The sequence below is a fragment of the Hippoglossus hippoglossus genome, chromosome 4 (genome assembly GCF_009819705.1).
Source record: "Hippoglossus hippoglossus isolate fHipHip1 chromosome 4, fHipHip1.pri, whole genome shotgun sequence".
Classification (NCBI taxonomy): Eukaryota; Metazoa; Chordata; class Actinopteri; order Pleuronectiformes; family Pleuronectidae; genus Hippoglossus; species Hippoglossus hippoglossus.
The window spans coordinates 5,722,781-5,746,444 of record NC_047154.1 but is presented as its reverse complement, the minus strand read 5'-3'; the positions used below and the strand labels follow the sequence as shown (position 1 = coordinate 5,746,444).

The window sequence follows — 23,664 nt, the reverse complement described above, 5'->3', positions numbered from 1 at the left end:
TAGTCACACGGTAAAGAGGGGGATGTTTGCATACTTGTCATAGTAGCACTGGAGATGCAGGAGAATGCAGCAGTGCTGTTTCACATTAAACAGAGTAACAGGCTGTTATCTGTGCATGGGTGCTGAATATTTCAGAAATACCATCATAAAGAACAGGACTTAACTTTTCAATACAATGTCCCATATTAGGCTGATATGACAAGATACAAAAATGACAGGGACTGCACAATTTTATAAATTACACAAGTAAAAGAGATGTAAAATGTTTCAACCTGTGATTAGAATACGCACATTTGAAGTGTCATCTTACTGTGTCAAGAAAATACATGTATTCACAACCCTTCTATTGTCAGTGACTTGCTGTTTGTTGGAAGGTCACACAGATCTGTGCAAGCACAGCTTATTCCTTTTTCAGATACTCTGACCCAATGCTGAGTTCAGCTTATACAACCAGCAGGTGTTCTGCAAGAGGTGGCTCCACACCAGGTAGAAAGCTCACACACTCACACATCAGAACAGTGTAACATCCGTGTGTTACACCCAACTTAGACTTGAAATTGAATCATCCAAAATAACTGATAATGCCAGTGTAGTTTAGCAGGGCCTTTCTGCTGATCTGATCTGAAACACATCTGTTTAACGATAAAGTTATTCTACATATCGCAAGTATTCCTGTTATTTCCCACAATGCCTTTATTGTACAAATAAGTTGAGAAGCAAGAAGAGGCTTCTGCAACAAAAAGCATTTGATGCATCTCACCTAAACCCAAATATATTTACTTTACTTACGCAGTATACTTAAGTTTAGATAATATACAATACTGCTCTGTTAATTGACAAAAATTAAATGCCAATTATCACATAGTATTAGCTCTAAATCATTTAATGAAGAGAAACTGTTTTGCAGAGTACAAGCTAAGGAAGAGAGCCATTACAACCACCACTCGGTGTCTTGATTTAGCAGTGGAGCAGAGGGGTCGACAGTAACACAGCAAACAGAAGGTCTTTAAGTGACTCATTTCTAATTTCTAATTCTCATTTCTAATGTCATAATTCAGACTTTCTCCAATATGTTTGTTGGTCCTCTGGGACCTTACCCTGTGTAGATAATTATTATGACACAAGTGATTAGAATCTTGTCATTCAAAGAGAAATAATTGTAGTCATCATCATACTCGTACCACAGTATCAACACCAGTGTTCTTGGTGAGGTGGGCTGTCCAATAAAGCTGCTTTCAGACATACACTGGACCCCGGAGTTTCTCTACAGATTCTTCGGAGGATGTGTATGTGTGAAAAAGCAAATGTCTGAGTAAGAGCCTCAGAGTTTCTGCGGACTTTCCGCGCCTCACCCCCGGTAGGTCCGCAGAAGTCGTTGTGAGAGCAGTGGATCTCCCACTGGATTACAGCGAGCGAGTGGGGAGGTTGATGGTTCTAACACACGACAAAATAACGAAAGGAAATCAAATTTCTCCAGGTAAAAAAGTTGTGTCATACACGTAGAAGACACAGACGAAGTTGTCAAGAGAGTTTGTGGTGGTAATAATTGTTGTTGTGAATGCATCTGAGCAGAGAACCCCCCGCTGCATTGTGCTTGTGGGAAAGACAAACTGCGGAGAAGGTCCAGACCCAATGTCTAAAAATGTCTCAAGTGTCTTGTCTGTTTTGCTCTGCAGTTCTTTCAATATGATGTTAAATCTGTTTTTCCTCTTAATTAAAGATCTCCCTTAGCCCGTCCATCTGACCATCGATACTATGTAAGCTTTTCAAAAACCCATAACTCTCCATTACTTGACAATTCTTTATGTATATTCAACTCTACGTATGCAGGAAAATCCTGCCTCTCGCCCTCCTCTTCCAGTCAGTACGTTCCCTCTTATCTCCCACTTTCCTTCCTTCCCTCCCCTCAGCCTCAAAGTTAAAGCCTGTCTCTCTACAGGCTCATAAAGTCTTGTAAGCTGTGATTTAAAAAGGGAGGATAAAGTCATGCCTCTGGGAGACAACCCTCGCCAGCCCCTGATAAACACAGTAATGTCTCAACAACATAACATCTCTCAATTTCAGATTCATACACCATTTATAGCTGCAGTCTAACACAACTCTGTTAATATCTAAACCTGTGAGCAGCTTGTTTAAACCATCATTTACACAGCTATTACTCCTGTGGTGTCATCCAAGTGTCAGTCAGCCCCGACATTTAAATTCGACTCGAAATATATATATATATATATATATATATATATATATATATATATATATATATATATATATATATATATATATATATATATATATATATATATATATATATATATATATATATATATATATATATATATATTACATAGGCATTTCCATCATGACATTTATTCTGATTAAATCATATAATCCTGAACTGAGTGATGCTGTCTTGAGAAAGACTTTGTTCTTAAACATCCAAGATCCAGTTTTCTCAGAAATAACCCATTACCTTGCAGTGTGCTGCGACTATGTTTACATGGACACCAATGTTCTGACTATTGACCATATTTAGAATAAGACAATATTTCAATTTATTATGTTTTTCAATATTTCAATTACACTGTCGTCAAGCAGTCTGTAACTGCTGTATGTCGATGCTGCAGAATGCTGTGAAAACTCCAATCAGACGTTAGAATGTGATTGAGACGTATAGATGTCTATAGACTACGGTCACAATACTCCACATGCATGAATCAGTTATTGGTTAATCTGTGTGTGACTTTATTCAGGTTAAGATAATCAGAAAATACTGTTTAAATGACAGTGTCTTGTTCAGGCTATTGTCGTAATCTGGTTAACAGTGGAATATTGTAAACATAATCTCTGTTTCCACCATTGCCCCACACATGTGACTTATGCTCAATTCATGAGCAACAGTTATAGCTCGGGTCCACTTACCATATTTATTGATGACACTGGTCCAATGCTGTTCACAAATATGTCGACATCTATGACAGTTGGTTTAACTGTGGAGAAAAGAGCAAAATAATTATTAAGTCACATTTAGATACCATAGCGTTGTCTTTTGTGAATCAATGAGGCAAAGTGAAACCAAATCAGTGACTTTATTGTACAGAATCTTTTGCACAGTGAGTGAAACAATCTTCAGGGAATCTAATTGTAAATGAAAAGCATCAAATATCATATGATGAGGAATGATGGGTTAATCTAAAAAGGCTGTTGATCATGTCCAGTTAAAGTGAATGCGTTACTATATATAATTTTTTACTTTGTTGTTGTGATTTATGTATGTATATGTATAGGCTTTAGGTCGGGTGTTTAGTCCTATGGGATGCAGAGATACCTTGAAAAATGTATTTATTTTCTTGACCTTGACCTTCGGCTGATCAGCTCTTAACTGATCATCAGGAGATAAACTAATCATATGAAGATACTCTCCTGAGTAATATTTCCAGCAAGTTGGATGAAAATCTATTCATGCATTGTTGAGTTATTTTGTACACACACACACACACACACACACACACGCACACACACACACGTATATATTGCAGTGAGAATATGAGGACACATCGAGTTATGTGACAGGAGCAAAAGGAAAAATGCCAAGAAACTGCTTGGGGTTCAGAAAATATATTACATGTATTTCTTTTCGTCTGATTAACATCAAAATATAATTTAGTGCTGCTATCAGCAAAACAGGGACTCAATGTGTTCCCCCCCTCTGGGTGGAGGATGGGGGATTGAGCTAAGATCAACATAAAGTCTTTAGTTTGTGAATCCTTTTTCCGATACCGGTGCAAAATCAATACCTTTCTATCAGTTCTGGTGTCTAAACTATGCCAGAACTGATACATTTTTGTTTGAAAAGAACAACTTATTTTTTTAAATTAACTGTTGACAGTTCAAAGTTTACTTAACTTAAAAATAAATAATATATATAAATAAGTGCAAAACTCTTAACAATTTCACAAAATAAAACCTAACCCAGCTACAATAATTTAAAAATAGATAACAGTTTCTGTGCTGAATACAGAAAAATACTCCAGCTCCACACTGCTTGGTTTGAGGTCACGTTGGCAGTCGAACACAGAGCATCCCTCTGCTTTCAAATTAGAGTTTGGATACCTGACCCCAACTCGTCGTGGACAAACAGGCCGGTTTCTGACAATAAATAACTATTGTGTTGCGGGTCAGGTCGGTTACATTGACTGGGCTGATTTCTTTACACTACACATGTCTGTAATCAGGGAAATGAACATAATCGTGTCAAATCAATGGCTGAAAGTCTTTTATGTGAAATACAGCCACACTCTGGACTGTTTAGCTCTAGGCATTTTGTTGCCATGTCAACTCGAGTTTGAGGTAGCTACTAGCTATGGTTATATGCTGCCAGAGCCATGTAGAGAGTGTGATGCCAGTGAAGTGTAATGTTTACTGTTGATGGTGCCTGTAAGCAGGACAACAATTTCAGTACTGAGCCCAGGCAATGAAATCTGCATTGTGATTCGGCAATCACAAGGCAACCCCAACCCTAACCCTGAGGCTGAATATGAACCGCTGCCTGATTGACACAGTATTTTGGTGCCCAACCCTAGAGATACAGATAAGGCCTGCGAACGTTAACAGTTGACAACAGTCCATTTTATTCAAGGTGACTCCTTTTACTCGCCCTACTTTGACAATGTCAATACTGTGTGTCCCCTGCTTTTAGCTGCCAGAGGTGCCGATAATCACACATATTCTCGCCTCCACAAGAAAGATCCTTAGGAAAAAGGTGTCGCATGCAATCTTTCATCTTGATTTCATAACCTACAGCAACACATCAACATAGACCAGTACACACAGCTCATATGTGTGGCTGTTGGACGGGAATGGGATTCTTCCTCCTGGTTCAGACTGCTTCGCTCTTGGTGGAACCCCCCTGGCTTTCCCCAACTCTGCTGCTCTTCAGGATTTCATGCTCAGTGTAAGAGTGTCACTTAAAGCTTGAACTTTTTAACCAGCTAAGTGGCAGATGTGACATAGTGCTGCCATGAGCATTCACATTTGCATAGCAAAGAGCTCCTCCATCATTTTACATTACCTGTCTTTGGAGTCTTTGTGTCTCGGCCGATTAAATCCATAGCGAGAATTTTTCCACCTGCCAGTTCCCATTTCAGCATTGGGTTCACGTGCTAACAGATGGCACACTAGAGAACACTTCCGCAGAGTCCCTGCTGATGCAGCTTTTCAAATGCACCATATTCGTCACAACACAACACCTGGTGAACAAAGAGACTCTATAAACCACTGAAATTAAGACCGCTTCAAAGATTTGAACGTCAAATCATTCTAAAACCTTTTGTGATAACTCATTTGTACGTTTCTGTAAATCAAGTCTTAATCAGCGACCGCTTAATGCCACATAACCAGCAGATGGGACAGGGCTAACTAGTCAACGTGTGTAACCTGTCAAGTACCAATGTCAGCACCTGCGACAGGATGTGCTTTGACCTGGGAAGCTGCCACCAAGGGAGGACATTTAGCACAGCCCTCAACTCACCACGGCTCTGCTTCTCACGCCTCTTCTTATGCTTGTATGCAGACAGCCTGCTGGTACCACTCAATGGAGGCTTTAATTACCAGAGATCAATAACGACCAAAGGAGTTTCAAAAAGTTTAAATCAATTCACTCTCTAAAAGTAAACCAATAAGTTAAGATAAGGTCTTCCATTAACAGAGTTTCACAGCAGTCATTATGTTAATAACAGACAAAGAGGAGAAGAGAAAAACATGATACTTTTGTGATCCCATTGGAAAGATAAACCAGTTCATTACACTGTTTCCAAAAGAGAATATCACCAGGTTTCATTTTAATTTCAGGACAGCACATTCTCCATTATAAAAAGGTCCACTGTTGCGTAATCCCCTTTCATATTAGACTGATATGCAACTAATTGCATCAGTAATAATGTTCAGCAGGAAGCAGTCTGACATTCATACAGTGCAATGAAAATTATGAATGTGTGGGTCAGTTTAGTGGATGGGCACACAAGGATTTAGATCAAATTCACTGAGAGCGTTGTCTGTCTTCATGCACAGATTAGGTTTGAATTGATTCTCCCCACCTTGTGTCTCTTTAGATTATCGGCCCCTTAAAATCTATAAAGGATGTCATGTCCAGCTGTACAATTACACAAAGACGACCAGCAGGAGCACCTATAGAGACACACGTTGTACAATGCACTCACAGAAAGAAAGATCAGCAGGATATCCACGTTTTAATCTACCATGTGGAAATGAGACTCGTACTCGATGACACGCTATATATGCACCACTACTTTCATTCGAGCACAGTGTGCCATTGAAGGAAGAGTCAGGTGAAGTGGAACGTAAATCAATGCGTGGGGATTAACTATTGTTTTCCCAAATACATTTGTCTCATAGATTTTTAAAGATGCCTTTCACAATGGTGCATATCAGTGTAGAGCAACTAACATATTGTAGTTGTAATTTCACCCAATTCAAATGCCTGATGCTGTGTCAATGCTGTGGACAATGGTCTGACTTACACACCTTGCAAACTGAAAATAACAGAATGCATGACCCCTGCAAAATAGTGTTGGCATTTGCACGTAGGGAGGGGATCACTCTCTAAAATGGCTAATTCCCTACAAAAACAGAACAAGACTGCTGCTGCATGACTGCACGATCCAAATCTTCATCAATACTTCCCATTTTTAGCTTGGTGGTTGTTTTTGTTCATGTAGCAAAAAGACATTTTGAAAACAGTAACATGCTGGAAGTGGAAGGGTAGGAGAAATCTGCAATAAGCATTGAAGGGCAGATTTATACCAACACCCTCATCCAGTTTGAAGCCGTTTTTAGCCATGAACTTCGGAGAATATCCTCACGACTGAGTACTGACTTTTTCCGGAGTTTACCTTTCACACATTAACAACGCAGCAGGGAATTCTCCAATTAGACACATTCACAACACTGGAGACTCTGAAGCGGTCAGGTGAGGGCTGGCGCGGCGGGCAGAAGCAGGATGTAACGTATACGTTCCACTGCTGAGATCATTTTGTTTACAGCACGTCAACACCGGCACTGGCCTGTTTTACCATAAACACTTAAATCTTGTTGTCTTTCTAAAGTGACATCATCATCATCAGTGTCCTCTACGTGTATGACAGTTCTACGGCTTAGAGAGGAAATTGTTGTACCTTGCAATGAAACACCCAAGGGTTGGACGATGCATATTTCTTGATCAGGAAATGTGATGTGTTGTAGCATTGCTCGTGTCGGCCTATGAAGACGATCCTGGGAAATGTGCTGTAAAACCAATTGGCTTTTCAATGGTTTTTCATGTGTTCACTTTGTCCTTTTGAAATTTTAAATCTAGGCAATGAAGTTGGATTACATTACTTCCTTTATTATACAATGCTAATTGTGTTGGAGCCTATAATTCTGCACCTGCCTACAGTGCCACTGAGCAGCGGCAAGGCTGTGACTGGTCATTCAGTAAATGGGGACAGCTCATTAACTTTAGGGACATAGATAACTGAACTGGAAATTAATTAAAGTTGTGTGTGGACTGTTTATCAGTGCAGCCATCTCTGAATGGTCACCTCCCAAATACACTGCACTGTTTGCGATGCTTTCTCCTCAAATGCCAATAAAAACTCAGCATCTGAAACTGGGCCTTTTGAAATAACCGCAGTTTAGACGAGAGAACAACAGTGAATGAACTCTCCCAGGGGATGGTATATTCTGCTCTGCAATGGGTAACAAGTACTTGGAGATAAAATCAAGCAGTGGGGGGAGAGGGAAGCAATAATCTCTTGTGAGATTTATTTGGCATTAGGGTGGGCAGAGGATGATGAACAGGTCCCCTGAGACATTAGCTAATTTCCAGGTTTGCTCTGCAGCCTGGCCCTGTCTGATGAATGTACATTAGCTGCTGGTGAAGAGCAGTCACCCTGACTGATATTTATGGAAAACATGTTGAAATAGTATTAGAATGAGCTTGTCAGAACGTAGTTTTATTCAAACGAGACTGAGTCCCAAAAACTCAATGGACTGATTCCATTCAGCATTTATAAATTACATATTGAGGAGTTTAATATGGGAATCTCTTCTTTTCCACCTCTCTGAATACTTTACTGTCTGTGTGTGCACCATCGCAGGAGACTAACTCTGTTTAGAAACGTCTGAAATATTTAATGACTTCCTCTGATGTTAAGGGTCAGACTGATCAATTAGTTTGACCTGTGATGCCCTGTGTATCGTTCAGAGTGGGTTTTTCATCTTCCCACCACATCCTCTCCTGAACGGCTCCTCTGTCTGGATGATAATCCATCTTTGATTTTCAATAAACCCTCATTACTAATCACGAAAACGGTCCGAGGCAGTGAGTAGGTGTTGCCCACTCTGCATAGTAGTGACTGTTGGTCAGTGCTGGAATTAAGAGGATTAACTTCATCAATCAAAATCACAATACTCACAAGAACAATATTTTTTAGATGATGAACATAGAAAAATCACACGTAGTTTTATGGTTCATAGAACTACAACAGAAAATGGTCATATAAAAATGATCATAACATAATGGGTTGTAGCTTATATTAAAGTTTGAATGATTTACTGAACTGCTTATCAACTTCAGAGGTTTGTTAGGCAAGCAACACAATCTTCCGTATTTCCACTTGATATAAGGAATTGCAGCAACAGAAAACAACATGCTTTTAGTTTGTAGAGACATTACAGAAGAGGAGGTGATTCAATGAATGTTGCTGCCATGATGGAGATCAACGCCTGTGTCTCTCGTGATTGTCTGTGTCAGTCTGATATGGTGAAACAAAAATAATCAAATCATCAGAATGATCTGGTGGGACATATTTTATTGCTGGTGCACCAGTTTTTGAGCTGCAGGCCTCCAACAAGACATTTGGTCTGTTAAGCCCGGCCCCCACTGACTGCAAGGCGCAGTTAATACTGAACTTATCACGTGTCCAATGCAACACTGCACTTCCTTGGGCCATTAACAATACACATGTCAAGTGTGAAGCCAAGATGAGGTCAATGAGATACGAGTTCCACATACAGACAGATGACTGGAATTAGTAGGGTGATTAAAAAAAATGTTCCCCGACGTACTGTAGAGAAACCTCCCCCTAAAATACAAAACTCACTTCATTCAGTTATCAAGATTTCTATTTACTAAGTCAATCTTTCCAGTTTCTGCATCATATTTATTCAACATTTCATAATCTGAAAGTTTTACTTAAAGTTGATTTAACAACCCTCACCTTTGTAATTACTGTGACCTTCTATCTGATAATTGTGACTTACTAGCACATAACTATGAACCTATAACCTAAAACCACAATTTTCTCATAACTTAGATATAGTATCTCATAATATTCACTGCAAGATCGTGTTTTGGTTTACACCACATCTACCATGGTGTCGGCTCTTATCGCCATAAACTCTCTTGACATCTTCATCGATGTCCTCTACATGTGTGATTCCGCTTTTTCACCCAGAGATGTTTGTTTTCTTTTTGTTTTTATCAATTTTGTGTGTTTCACATGGGATTCTGCAGACTTTACACTAGGGGGCCAGGCGAAGAAAGTCTGCGGAAAGTCTGGAGGCTCTCCTTCGGGCATTTGGGTTCACACATACTCCTCTACAGACAAACTGCGAAGGATCCCTCAGTGCATGTCTGAAAATAGCTACATGTATACTAACTGTATGAATCAAAGGCAGTAATGTTTCTTTATTTCCTTCATATATAAATGGAAAAACTTCAAGAGCAGATCAGTTCTATTACTGTCTCGAAGCAGCAAGCCTTGTGTTTTTTCTTTAACTATTGTTAAAGTGACTGCTGCATTGTCAAGTAATCAATCACTTCAATTAGCAGGAAAGCAGTTCATGTAGTCCGTCACATCGTATTCTCTCTGTAGTCTGTGTCTTCATCCTCTGAGCCGTAGCAGGATAACTGATGCTATAAAGACTTCAGCCTCTTGTCTCACTGTCGAGGTTTGCTACTTGAGAAATGCCAAAGGCTCTGAAATATTCAAAAAGCAGAACAGATCACCTCCCTCAGGCAAACTGTACCACGGCCGTTCATCTGTCACCCAGTAAGGAAGACAGCAGAGCTAGTTAAATGAAAATAACCGCACAATGGCATGAAATCCTTGACCCTTATTTAAGGCACTAGTGCAGTGTCTGTTTTTAAACCTGCCTGTTTAGAATGTACTGTTCTCTTGTTCTGTGTTAAAGCTCTGGAGCTACTTCAGAATTATTCATTGTCTTTAGTGAGTCCTCCTCAAACAGTTCTACAATATACTGTCACTTTTTACTGTTTGTGTGCTGGACGTTGTCTATGGTGCAGAGTGAAGTTAGAAAACTTTGTGTTCATCCTACCTGGTTTATCTGCAGTAAAGATTTTATGGTTTATTAATTGACACAAATGGAGCGACCCTTGCGAGCTAATTCAGGCAGCCAACTCGAGCTGCACTGCTCCAATCATGTGACATACATCATGTGACATACCTCACTCTCCACAATCATCTATAATACACACCCACCCTATAGGCGGTCTATTTAAGCTGAGAAAATGCCCCATTTCTCCCTTAGCTTGCCCCCGCTGCTGCGTCAGTATTGCTACTAGTTGCTTCAGCCCCTAGGCTCTGACAGGGGGGTTACAAGTATTTGCTCATCACTCCCATCATATCTATGTAATCATATCTGGGGGAGTGATTAAGTCGGAGCCGAGACGCCAAACACTAACTTGTTCTACTGTTGCAATAAACATTCGAACGTGAGTTGTCTGACTGAACTGCTGTTGTTTTTCCATACATTGCATGCTATCTATTTCAGAGGTCTGTTAAACATCAACAATACTATACAAAATCCACGCTCTGTTATCAAGCTTGATATAAAGCATTGCAGCAACAAAGCAAACTGTGCTTTTACTTTGTTGACAAATTGCTAAAGAGGAAGTGATTTGATGAATGTTGTTGCCAACCACTGCTGTACTTTATCCGACTTTATTCCACGTTCAGCTCGGTCCACAGACTGAAGGACCTGCCCTGCCCCCACTGATAGCTACAAAGCGCTGGTCGTCTGTTTATTCAATGCACTTCCCCATGCCAGTAAGAATGCACATGCCAAGCTTGAAGTCGGCAAGATGATTGGTTCTCGAGATATGCGTTCCACATACAGACACAGAAAGACAGGAGGACAGACATTTGCGGATTAGGTCGATAGGAGGGGAAGAAGGTGGTATGGCATCGCTGGAACTGAATTCTAGTTGCTGTTACTGACATGGTATACAACTAAATATAAGGCATAAAATGTAAAATGCACATCTGAGAGGTAAACAACAAGCATGAATTATTCCTCCAGCCTCACATTTCACCAGTTGTGTTTCTCTGACATTGCGGCACACAGCTCTGATTAACTACAATGAACTAAACCCACAATGTGTTAGCAAGATCAATCAACCACTGTTATCTGCAGAGCTCCTTCTGACAGATCCTGACAGCCTCTTTTGTAAACAATATAGTTACTGGGTGACAGTCTAAGTCTCTAATTGTCAGTGATTTGTCTTGTGTGTGAAAAGGTGCTGGTTGAAACAACATCTTCCTTTTGTACTTTCTTCTACACCAGTATTTTTTGTACTTATTTCTCTAAATCTTCCGTTTCGTCGTGGCGTGCTGAAAGCCTATTATGTTACTGTGATGGTGTCAGCTTTAAACGTTTTGTGTCTTGACATTATGCATAATAGAAAAAACAAAAAACGCTGCTGGCAATTATAAAGGGATTTTCTCCAAGTCTGTTGTAGAGACACTTGGAACTAGCGTTGCACTGTGATGTTGTTTAGTTCAAATGCTTCAACATCCCCTACGTCACTTTACATTCAAGACATGTGGTGGACATGCCCCTTGTTGCTTACCCATGGTCAATTACGACCTTTAAAAAGTCACATTCATTTATGCTCAAGAGGACGAGGTCAAATGACTTCAGTGCACCGTTTGCTCATCTCTGGTTTGTCGTTTGTGGAATTGAAAATAAAAAGCTAATTGCTCACATTAAGTCTATTGTTGTATCTTTGAGGTTGTCCATACAAATTAATTTAGTCCACGTTGGCCAGGCAGCCAGGGAGGAATACAGATCTGTGGTACACTCAGAATATTTATCTGAAGTCTCAGACTTTGTATCTGGATAAGTGCTAAGTACAGACAAAGTAATACATTAATACATGTAGTAATTATAACATTCAAGTAGATGTTGACAGTGGCAGCCTTAGATCTGCATTTAATTCAGTTACACTCAATTAGCTTCTCTCAAATGAACCCACTCACTGTTTTAATCACACCCTCAATCCTGTTCAATCATATGGCAAAGAAATTGAACATTTAATAATATTCCTCTAAAACTCCTCTGACTTCTGTTTGACCGTCTTTGGTTAAGTTTGAATTTACAATAATGGACCACACAAAAATTCAATTACAGTCGGTGTCTGTCTGAAAAGGCTGTAACCAAATTTATGCAAAACTGGTTATCTCAGCTTTATTCCCACACAAGAAGATGATCTTGTTAATCTTGCAGCAGCTGCGTTGCGTACAACATTCAACACGGCTGCCCCTCTGAAAAAGAAGGTAGTGCATCAGAGGAGATTAGCTCCATGGTACAATTCACTAACACATGCCTTAAAGCAGACCTCCGGATTGTCAGAAAGGAAGTGTTGGGGTTCATTGGCATTTCACCAAACTGGGAGAATTTCACCTCGCCTGGAAAGATGGTTTAATAGCCTACAATAAAAGCCTCCATAATGCCAGATCCTCTTATTATTCATCATTAGTAGAAGAACAACCCCAGGTTCCTCTTCAGCAGTGTAGACCGGCTGACAGAGAGTCATAGTTCTATTGAGCTGCCTGTTCCTGCAGCAGTAATGAATTCATGAGCTTCTTCACAATTTTCTTTCAATTCATCAGAGAAAAATTAATCACTTTCTTCCCATAACTGGTGGTAGGTCAAGCGTTGTCCTGTACAGCAGCCTTCAAATCAACTGTAATGCCTGATTTATTTGCTTCCCTTCTATAGATCTCTCTGAGCTGACTTTAATAGTTCTTTTATCTTAACCATCAACTTGTCTTTTAGACACAGGCTGCTCACTGCAGAGATTACAGTAATTAAACCAGGACTTTAAAAAGTCAACCCTTGACCCAGATATTTTAACACTGTTGACCTATATCCACCCCTTCATTTCTTTAATCCTTGAAAAGGCTTTTACAAACCAATTACATGATTATTTGTGCAGGAACAGTTTGTTTGAAGACTTTCAGTCAGGATTTAGAACCCATCCACGCACATAAACAGTGCTACTGTAAGATCCTAATGATGTTCTCTTAGCCTCAGACAATGGACTTTTCTCTTTACTGGTGCTACTGGATCAATTTAAAGAAACTGCAATAGGCTGATTAAAGTCATACTTATCATATTTATTGTAGATTTATTGTAGCTCATTTACTCACTGACTCCGATGCACACAAAAGTTATTCATGGAGTTCCACAAGGTTTTGTGCTGGGACTTTTTACACAGATGACACCCAGCTTTAATTATTTATGAGGCTAGATGTATGAGACACAATTTGCGAAACACTATGCAATAAAACTAGACTACGCACTTCTTGACTTTTATCTTGTATATTGGAAAGTATCTCATCATACCAATAGATCAATACTTCATTCTCAACATACAGACTTACTTATGGTTCCTATAGTATCTAAAAGTATAGAATGGGAGGCATATCCTAGAGCTACCAGACTCCTCTCTTGTGGAATCAGTTTGAAGTTTGGGTTCCAGAGAGAGACACCATCTCTACATTTAAAGTTAGACTTTAAACTTCACTCTTTGATAGAGCTTATAGTTCGGGCTGGCTCAGGTGAGACCTGAACCATCTCATAGTTATGCTGCTATGGGCCTTGAGTGCTGGAGGAAGTCTCATCGTGCACTGAGCAATTATTGTTCTTCTAGTACATCTTCTCTCTCTCTCCATGCATTAATATCACACTTCTACTGTGGCTTCTCTCTGTCAGAGTTTTCCTCTCTTTCCTCTCTCTCCCTGCCCTTATTCAGAATTTTCAAATGTTTTATTTATACAGGGTATGCCAGTGAGAGAAAGCAGTTTTTCAAATATATCTTGATTAATTTTACAATATAAGAAACAATAATCCACAAATGTAAAAACAATTATGAACACGTAAGAAATAAAGCCAAATAAACATTAAATGCAATGTAAAAAACACACAATATATAACATTAAAGCAATATATACACAAGCTCAATTAAGACACAAACATTGAGTCGGCCCTGAGTCAGCTAAAACAGATTTAATGAGATTAAAAAGGGATTAGCTCATCTAATTTAGCTCTTTTCTGCATGTTGTTCCACTTGTGGGATTAATAAATTGTAACAGTCAATTTCTCAATCTTTCTCAAATGTTTCCTTGATTCTCATAAAACTATTGAGACCTAGTTCCGTGTGAAGGTCAGCTATAGCAGAAAAGAGATGTCAGGTACCCAGGAGGTTTGCCAATCTGTACTTTGTAGATAAAAATAAGGCTTTGTTGTTCTCTTCTCTCAGCCAACAACTGCCACCCACTTTCTCATGATGCCTTCTTAAGCCGTCTGTAGTTATGAATCCAAGGGTGCAAAGATATTCTGCATCAAGAGGTTTAAGGACAGAGGCAGATAAGTGCCTATAAATGACATCAACATAATCCACGACCGATAAAAAGGTTGGCTGTACAATAAGCTTTCTGTAATGACTGGTAAAACATGTGTTATTTATATAAAAGAATATGAGTTGTGTGTGTGGGTGTGTCTAAGGTTGCTTGGTGAAAAGGTCACTGTGTTGATTACCTAGACACCTCATTCAGTGGTTGACAACTGACGAGCAGAACATCCATAAAATGTTTAATTCCTTCTTCATAAATGAAGTCATTTTCATAGTCTGTATATAATGATTTTAACGTGTCTCCATCTCCTCCCTCTATCCAGAAAAGAAGACAAAATATCCTGGATACGAACGCAGCCATCTTGCACGGAGGACGTCATTTGGAGCCAGAGAGTGCGCAGTAGAGACTGGGGTATAGAGCTGCAGTATGAGGTCCCGTCGACACACACTTTCAACCAATCGTTAATCAGTCTCAGCTGTCAACCATCAAATTTCAACCTGTTTGGATCAAATAATTAATCAAAACAATCAAATCCCAGTGTGATAAGAACTAAAATGACAGAAACCATCTTTGAGAGTATCTTTGTACTATGAATTTCTAGTGTGGTCCAAAGTCCATCCATTAACATGGAGGAGACAAGTTAAGGACCTATCGACCACCAGCCACCAGGGGGCATTTAAGAGGTTTTTGGCTTCACTTTTTGGAAGCTGTGATGTCTATCTATATAGTCTACAGTTAATGCATACAATCACAATTTATTCAATATGTATTTGTTGGAGCGAGGCACCTCAAACGCATCACAGCTTCCAAATTTGGCATTTTAACATGGTGGGATAATGTCATCCACTAGTTTCTCTGGCTACAAAACATTATGAAAATGAAAAATCTGCAAAAGAAAATGTAAATGAATGCACTTTTCCATCCACTATCATGTGAATTGTAAGAGTTAGTTTGTCAAGATAAACAGCTGATTTACTTGATTTTACATTCTCCATATTATCTTAAATGTAAGTAATGCTTGTTTCCACTGCCCTCAAGTGGCAAATAAGAGAGAAAAAATGTAAAGTTTAAAGTGCTTAAACACTATCATTTAATCGAAAGCTCCTGATCGGTTACAAAATGGTCTAAGAGGTGAGCTTGTGTACAAGGCTACACAGAAATTGTCCTCTGTAAATGTATAATTCCTGCAACTTGGGCAAACTTGTTCAGTATTACAATTCACTTGTGCCCTATTTCACTTAGTGGTCCTGAGGATAAATTATCAAGTTTTCCTGACAAGAATGATTTATATAAATGTAAATATACAGTTAATCACAGTGTGACTCTACAGGATTGTTTTTTTTAGGTAATAGGTGCCATTAGCTTCCAGGGATAGGATTCATTCCCCTGTTTTTCCCCTCACTGAGTCATTTTCTTTCTATCAGGTTAGGAGGCTACCAGCTGATTCATCACCATATATGCCTGGGTGGTGCTCTGTCCATATGTCTCCTGATACTGTTAGAAAATCTTTAACTTATTACACTGAATTATTTTTTGTATGTGTTTCGAGAGACAGGCGAGGATTTAGAGCGTGGAGGGAGGTAAATGAAATCACCTGAAAGGGGCCACAGGGTGAAGCACAAAAAAACCACCATATGGGTTTGGATGCATGAGGAGATATTAGAGTCAAAGTGACACTTAGGATGTGAGAGTGAGATCATCTCTCTCAGGACAACGTCAAAATGTCTTTTTCACGGCTCGATGTGTGGGCAGTGATGTCCAGTGTACCGGTTTGTTCTTTCCGTCCTCTCTCTGTCAAATGGAGTTTACCTGGTGTGGTATCCATAGTAACAGATGTAATATAATACTCAAGTAATACAGATGATAGACCATGAATAGGATTGACCCTACAGTTACCTAATTCAATTACCACTATAGGCCCTGGATCCTCAAGGGGCACAGGAGGACATCGGTTCATTGTGTGGAAATGCATGTATGGTTATTTGATTAACTGCACCTTTGTTATTTACTGTAATATCCATGACTGGAGCCAGCAGTTGGTTAGCTTAGCATATCATAAGAAATAGCACCAGGAGGAAAGGCTAGCTCGGTCTGGCTCAGTCCAAAATTAAAAAATCACCCTAAAAACACATTGTCTTCTGTATTCAATGCAAACACCAACAAAAATGTGAATATGACAGGTTGTAGTTCTACTTTGAGTTCAGTCACCCTGCAGCGAACAGGAAGTCACTGTGATTGGTTAGGAGACACCATGTGACAGTACTGTTCTGGCTTTCGTTCCTCCTTTTGATATTAAAGCCAGTCAGACGCCATATGAGACTTCCAACACATAGCACATATTTATTGTCTTCTTACCGTGAGTTGAATTGCTTGCGGGTCCCGTTGCAGAGACGAGGTGGATGAATGCTTGTGTGAATGTGTGATATATGAGGTGGCCTGACGTCTAATTCAAGTCAACTGGCAGCTTAACGTATTAAATAATGTCTGAGTCCAAAGTAGCAAAATAACAAACAGTAATTAACGAAAATCAACAAACCTAGGAGCGTGCGGTTGAAAAACTGTTTCTCTGCAGTCTGTGACGTCACTGGCTGTATTAGTCTCAGCTGGTCAGCTATAGTCAAACTTGTACAGTTAAGTACAATTATCCATCTTAAACTTGTCATCTGTACATTTATGTTTGTTATGAGTGCATGTTTGAAACTAAGCTTAGCTTATCACTTATTGGATGTAGCTATCAAAACGAGAGTGGAATAGATTTTTCTCATCTAAGAAAGAAAATAAGTACTTCATTCAAAAGGTCAAGGCAGATTTTGGATGCTTGCGTAATCTTGAGGCTTTTCTTGTGGTGTTGCCGTAAGGTGCATGAATAATTACAAATTAACTATACTTGGCAACTTCCTGTACTGGAGAGACACTGTTGGCTTGTCTGGTCTGCTCTGTGCATTTGATCCACAACACAGGATGCGGAGCCAATGCGGAGATTAGTTACTGTCTTTTTCTTGTGTCATTGCAGCGACCTATAAAGCATAGATATGCACATCATATTAGGGCTGCCCCCTGAAAGCCAAAGACTCCTATCATCAGTCAGCCTCCCCTCAGTCTACTGAGGTTCTTCAATTTGAGTATTTCCTTTTTTTGTCAGTGAAAAATTTACTACTGGGGACATTTTGCTCCCCAAATGTAGCTGCAGAGTGAGAGCTCATAACTTTAATGCTGATCTCCAAGGTAAAATAGTCCCACTAGGTGAAGTTGTCCTGTAACTCTTGATGTAGTTTACTGCGACAGGTACAGGGCGGCTGCAAACCTGGACCCAGGGTGACACTGAGGCAGTTGTCCAGAGAGAGAGAGAGAGAGGCTTTGCCCGGTCAAGCTCCAGGATAACATTTTCTTCTGCCATCTGCTTAGACGTGGTGAATTTATAGGTCACAGCCACTTGCAACATATTCTTGCAAAAAAATGCTGCACAGCTCTGATCCGTAGCATTGACTTGTGTATTGTATGAGGTGAACATTGCTGTCACCCAGAACGTCCCACTGAACCCTGTTCATAAATATGGCAGTTCAATCAATCATGATTTATAATCATTGAATATTGTTATTTTAGAGCCAATTCCAATTAGACTGACAAATGTTCTTTGGGTGTGGCCAAACAGCATTAATTTTCAGTTTGTATTAACATTTATTGTTGACCACTTGGGGCAGTACAATGTGATAATGTAGCAAATAGGTTTGTTAGCCTACAGTTAGCTAGTAGCTACCTCTAGTCGACACAACAACAAAATGCCGAAAGCTAAATGGTTGAAAGTGCGGCTGTATTTCACGCAAAATGATTCTGACGCCGTGACGTGCAGCTCGTGTTTCAAACTTTGAGGAACACGACAAACTTAATGAAGCATCTGCAGACACATGGATACATTTGAAAGCAGAGGGAGGCTCTGTGTTTGACTACTTGGGTGACCCCCTGTCAAACACATCAGCTGGCAATGTGGGGAGACATTATTTTAGTTAGGTATTCTTAATTATGTGATTTTTTTTATTATGTAAATTTAGGAAGAGTTTTGCATGTACATATTTTTGTATATTTAAATCAAGTAAACTTTTTTTAATTTTGCCTTAGCAATGCAAAAATCTATTCTTATCATTGACTGTCCTTATGTGCTTAACCATGAAAAATATATCGTTCTGGCACCGTCTAGGCATTGGAAGAAAGTGTTGCACCAGTACCCAAACATACTGAACCCTAGTGGCAAACATGTTGGTAACCAGCTTACACATCCAACACGGTTAGCATTGATTTGGAATTGTGTTTTTATTAACATTATTAGCTGTCAGTATGTCTTTGTCGACTCATCGATGGTGGGCAGGTTAATAAAGACTTAAGAAAGAAAAAAAAATTCTGAATAAAAAGACTTTGCCTTTAATTTACTTTAAAATTCTTTCTATTAATGATTTGTTTATATAGTATGTGAAATTAAACTTTCAATGTTTGTTTTCGGCCTTTCTTTCCGCTCCAAGCACCTGTACCAAAATACCCGATATAGACCTGCATCAATTTTCAAGCTTCGGCTGCTGTGTCCGTGTTTATTACATTCTTTCATAGGGCCCAACATTTTGAGCGGCGCCCCTGGCCACACATGAAGAGAAGTAATCTAATTTTAGGAAAAACATCAACTATAAAAATCTTCATTCCAGATAAACTAGGTAGGATGAACACAAAATTCACTCTGCACCATAGACTGTTTATAAAAACCTCTGCTCATACCATCCAGCTCACAAACAATACAAAGTGACAGTATATTGTAGAACTGTTTGAGGAGGACTCACTAATGACGTGGAATAATTCTGAAGTAGCTCCAGAGCATCAACACAGGACAAGAGTACAGGCAGGTTTAGAACTGGAACTGCACTAGAGGCAATCATGTCTGAGATATCGCATCCTCTCAAGACCGTTGCTTTAAAACAAAACAGCGTGGAAGAGTCAGCTGTCTCACAGAGACAGCTGACTCTTCACTCTGATGGTTGAAAAATAACACAAACCATGGATTTTTCTACAGAGATAGAAGTTGGCTTGACAGACATTTGGAGTAACAGAGCCAGGCTCATCAAAACCAACAAGTAACACATGGTCTGATCATCTCACATGACGTGAGAAAATGGAAAAAGCACAAGAGTCATTGAATTGTAGCACTCATATCTCTCTCCTCCACTGAAAGTTTCAATCTCCAAATGTAATTTGTATTCATGAAGACAAGCTGATGAGTTACATGCTGACCTTTGCTACTGTATGTCAGCGGGTAGGCAACAAACATCTGAAGAAGTGGGTCATTCTCACTTGAAGACAGAAACTAAGATTAGACTGTGCACAGCCTAAGAGAGAGAAAGATTATACCTTTAAACCTCCCTATATTCATATTGTTAATCTATTATTACTTAGATCTGTAAGAGGGTCAAATTTCAACTTGGCTCGTCATATTCCAGGTATTCTTAAAAAAATCATGTTTTTTATATCTCTCCTCTGATATTATGAGGAATTTTATTCTTTTCTTTTTACATTTTAAGCAAATATTATTTAATCATTACCTTCAAGTGTGGACCTCACCTTAACTACCATTCAGTCAAACTACTCTACCTGATTATATGAAAAATTCACAAAAATCTCAAATATTACTGAACTGATGACTGCTGATTTACAGTATATTTACAATATAATTACATTTACAGACAAGAATATGTTGCTAAAATCAAATTTCTTCACAGCTTGTTGTACCTGTGGATATTTTAGTAAGATATCTCTCTGTAATATTAGTCAGTTTGATAAAATGATAGGTGTACCTTAAATAAACCTATTCTTGATTGCATGGCTTTGTTTTAACAATTGCACTGCCGCCTATTGATTAGTTAAGTGTAATTCAAAACATGGCAGATAAACAGCTGACGTGGTCTCATATCCTTGATGGATCCAAAATGAAGACTCCAGACTTTCAGCACATGACCACACTGTGTCCTCTCCCGCTTCACTTAGGACTGTGTACATGAGCAGCTGACTGCACGGCTGCTACCAGCATCTTCTTACACTGACAAGCAAACCCGTGCTTATCATATTGTACAGAATTCAAAAGTTGCAAACTTATGAAGACAGTTTGTTTATAAGATGATATTAGGTAAGATGGAGAAATTTGCTGTGTTGTAGCAGCAAAGAGGACAGTCCAAAAATAGACATCAGTTAAAGTAATGAACCAGGAAACATGCTATGTAAATGCAAGGATATATACAGATATAAATCAAATAGAATATCTACAGTTTAAACACAATAAATAATGTGATGAATGAACTCAAACGACTGATTTCGACCTGCTGATGCTGCCCCCAGTGACATGTAGTCTACGTCTGAGGGTTTCATTTTCAATGATATCCCCCCCAACACACTTGAAGCAGACGATGAGCTGTCATGTAGGCGTCACAGCCATTTGATCAAAAGCACAATGTGACACTTAGACCACTGTAGCATTATATCAACAAAAGCATAGTGATAAATGTCTGTTGTAGAAATGTTCCAGCAACTCATTCATTACATTATAGCACAATCGATGTATTTAAAGTGATATACAGGCTCATATCGTAAAAAGCAGCCTTTTTAATGAAGTGTTAAAGATTATATATTAGTATTGATTTAATTACAATTGACTAATGATTGACAGACATCATATATTTGTTCATATATGATGTTATTGCAGGTCAGGTCACTTTGAACTCAATATGCTCCGTGTGAATTCCATACGTCCCTCAGCTCCCTGCACGCTGTGTATTTGCAGTGTGCAGCTCTTTAGATGAAAACACATCTATCAGAACATGAGGGACAAAGGTGACATTACCTCCGATATCCGGTCTGAGCTTCTTATCGTACTCTTTCAGCAGATTGTTGAGTATTTCCGTGGCGTCGGTTTCCTGTGATCTAGGAGCCAGCCTTTGGTTCACTGTGACATCCTCGTAGTCCTCGTACTCCAGTGTCAGAGAGCTGCGGAGGAGGAGGAAGGGGGTTAAAACAAGCGATGCCATGCACGGTGTTGTTGTGCACACATGTAGACATCAAGATCACGTCCACGCGGCTCCTGCACATAAACTCACACAAAGTTTACTTTTGGTGACAAACATTCGCAGCGCAGCGCTTTGCTGGAACACAACGTGGATTCGCCTTTTACGCAGATGCGCCACAAAGGAGAGTGCGCCACTCACCAGGTGTGAAGCAGTGACAGCAGTAGGACACAGGCCAGTGGTTTGGTTGACATGTTTCTGCAGGATGACAACAAGTGGAGATGTGTGAGAGGGCGCAGCGCAGCCGGGAGCGTGTCACAGAGCCGGAGAAAAGCGCGTCATAGTTTGTAATCCAGCAGAAATGCACTCATGGTTAAAAGTCTGAAGACGGAGTTGTCACATCCTTCCGCGCGGGTCGTTTCCACGCGAAGCTGCAGCCTCTCTCGCAGTTGCGGTCTCATCCTCGGTTGCGGACGCACTGCTGGTCGTAGACGCGGGTGCGCGCAATCTGAGTGTATCCAGAGCTCCTCCAATTCATCACCAACTCCTCTGTGGGTAAGTGCGCGTCACTTTCTGAAGGACTACTTCCAGTTCTCCTGCAAACAGGAGCGACGATGATGATGATGATGATGAGCTCTCTTTTCTCTTTCTCCAGCACGTGTGGGCACATGTGCCAAATACAGAACATGCCTCTGTAACTGGGTTTGAAAGAAAGAAATACTTTGGAACAATATTTTAAGATAAATCATGTATACTTGTAGCATAAACTTTAACCTAAAAGAAGCTAATCCTAATCAATAATATATATTAGCATTTTAATATTGGCACTTCAATTTCATAGTTTAAAGAGATACATCACCGGAAAATGAAAATTCACTCATCTACTCACCACTATGCTGACGGAGGGGTGAGTGAAGTGCTTGAGTCCACACAACACTTCTGGAGTTTCAGGGGTAAACACTCAGCAGCCAAATCCAATACAATTGCAGTAAATGGTGACCACTTCTTCAAACGTATAAAACAATAGAAAAAAAACCAAATTCCTCCGTACTGCCCTGTGTGGTTTCATCCAAGTGTCAATCCATTTGAATCAAAACGCGTCAATTACACTGTTTTTAGCCTAAATGTCCATTAGCAGAAGTAGCGATGCTTAGTGGTGAGTAGAAATGGAGTGAGTTTTCATTTTTCAGTGAACTATCCCATTAAAAAGCTACATATGAATATGTTACATATTTATTAATAATTATATATACATGTATACATCTGTGTGTATACATGAATCTACATTTTTAATGTGTGTATACATGTTTTATATGGAGCTGGATAACTCAGTGGGTAAGTCTCCTGACTTTAGTACAGGAAGTATATCATCTTTTCATAGTTCTAATTTATTGATTATTATTTTGATGATGCACCTGCAGTTTGAGTTTATGCGGCTGCTCTATTTTATTCATTTGAAAGCTTGAATATCAATGTGCTGCAAGAGCTTTTTATAGCAGCCGAATGCTACTAATTGGTATGGTACCTAATACAGTAGAAAGGACCCTTTGTAGCAGTGTTTGTAATTGAAGGGCTCTTGTTGTGCTGTGTTTAGACAGTGGTGTTTGTAGCAGTGGAGCTTTAAACACTTTAGGATAACCCTGATCACGTCACCAGGGTAACCCTGATCACGTCACCAGGGTAACCCTGATCACGTCACCAGAATAACCAGGTTAACCAGCAAAACCTAAATCACGTCACCAGAATAACCCTGATCAAATCACCAGAATAACCCTGATCACCAGGATAACCCTGATCACATCACCAGAATAACCAGGATAACCCTGATAACGTCACCAGGATAACCCTGATCACGTCACCTGGATAACCCTGATCACTTCACCAGAATAACCAGGTTAACCAGCAAAACCTAGATC

The 23,664-nt window shown here is 39.5% G+C and overlaps 1 protein-coding gene across 4 annotated transcripts in view; it reads right to left on the bottom strand.

The window, feature by feature from the left end:
* LOC117760192 (gamma-aminobutyric acid receptor subunit gamma-3) overlaps positions 1-22,292 on the bottom strand; it is a 50,603-nt gene extending 28,311 nt beyond the window's left edge. For all 4 annotated transcript variants that reach the window (XM_034583029.1, XM_034583030.1, XM_034583031.1 and 1 more), the window contains exons 1-3: positions 21,950-22,292; positions 21,589-21,731; positions 2,920-2,987 (exon numbers count right to left, since the gene is read on the bottom strand). In XM_034583029.1, coding sequence (XP_034438920.1) covers positions 2,920-2,987; positions 21,589-21,731; positions 21,950-22,002 — 264 coding nt within the window. In that variant the 5' untranslated portion in view covers positions 22,003-22,292. The remainder of the gene's footprint in view (positions 1-2,919; positions 2,988-21,588; positions 21,732-21,949) is intronic.
* Between the last annotated feature and the right edge of the window lie 1,372 nt (positions 22,293-23,664).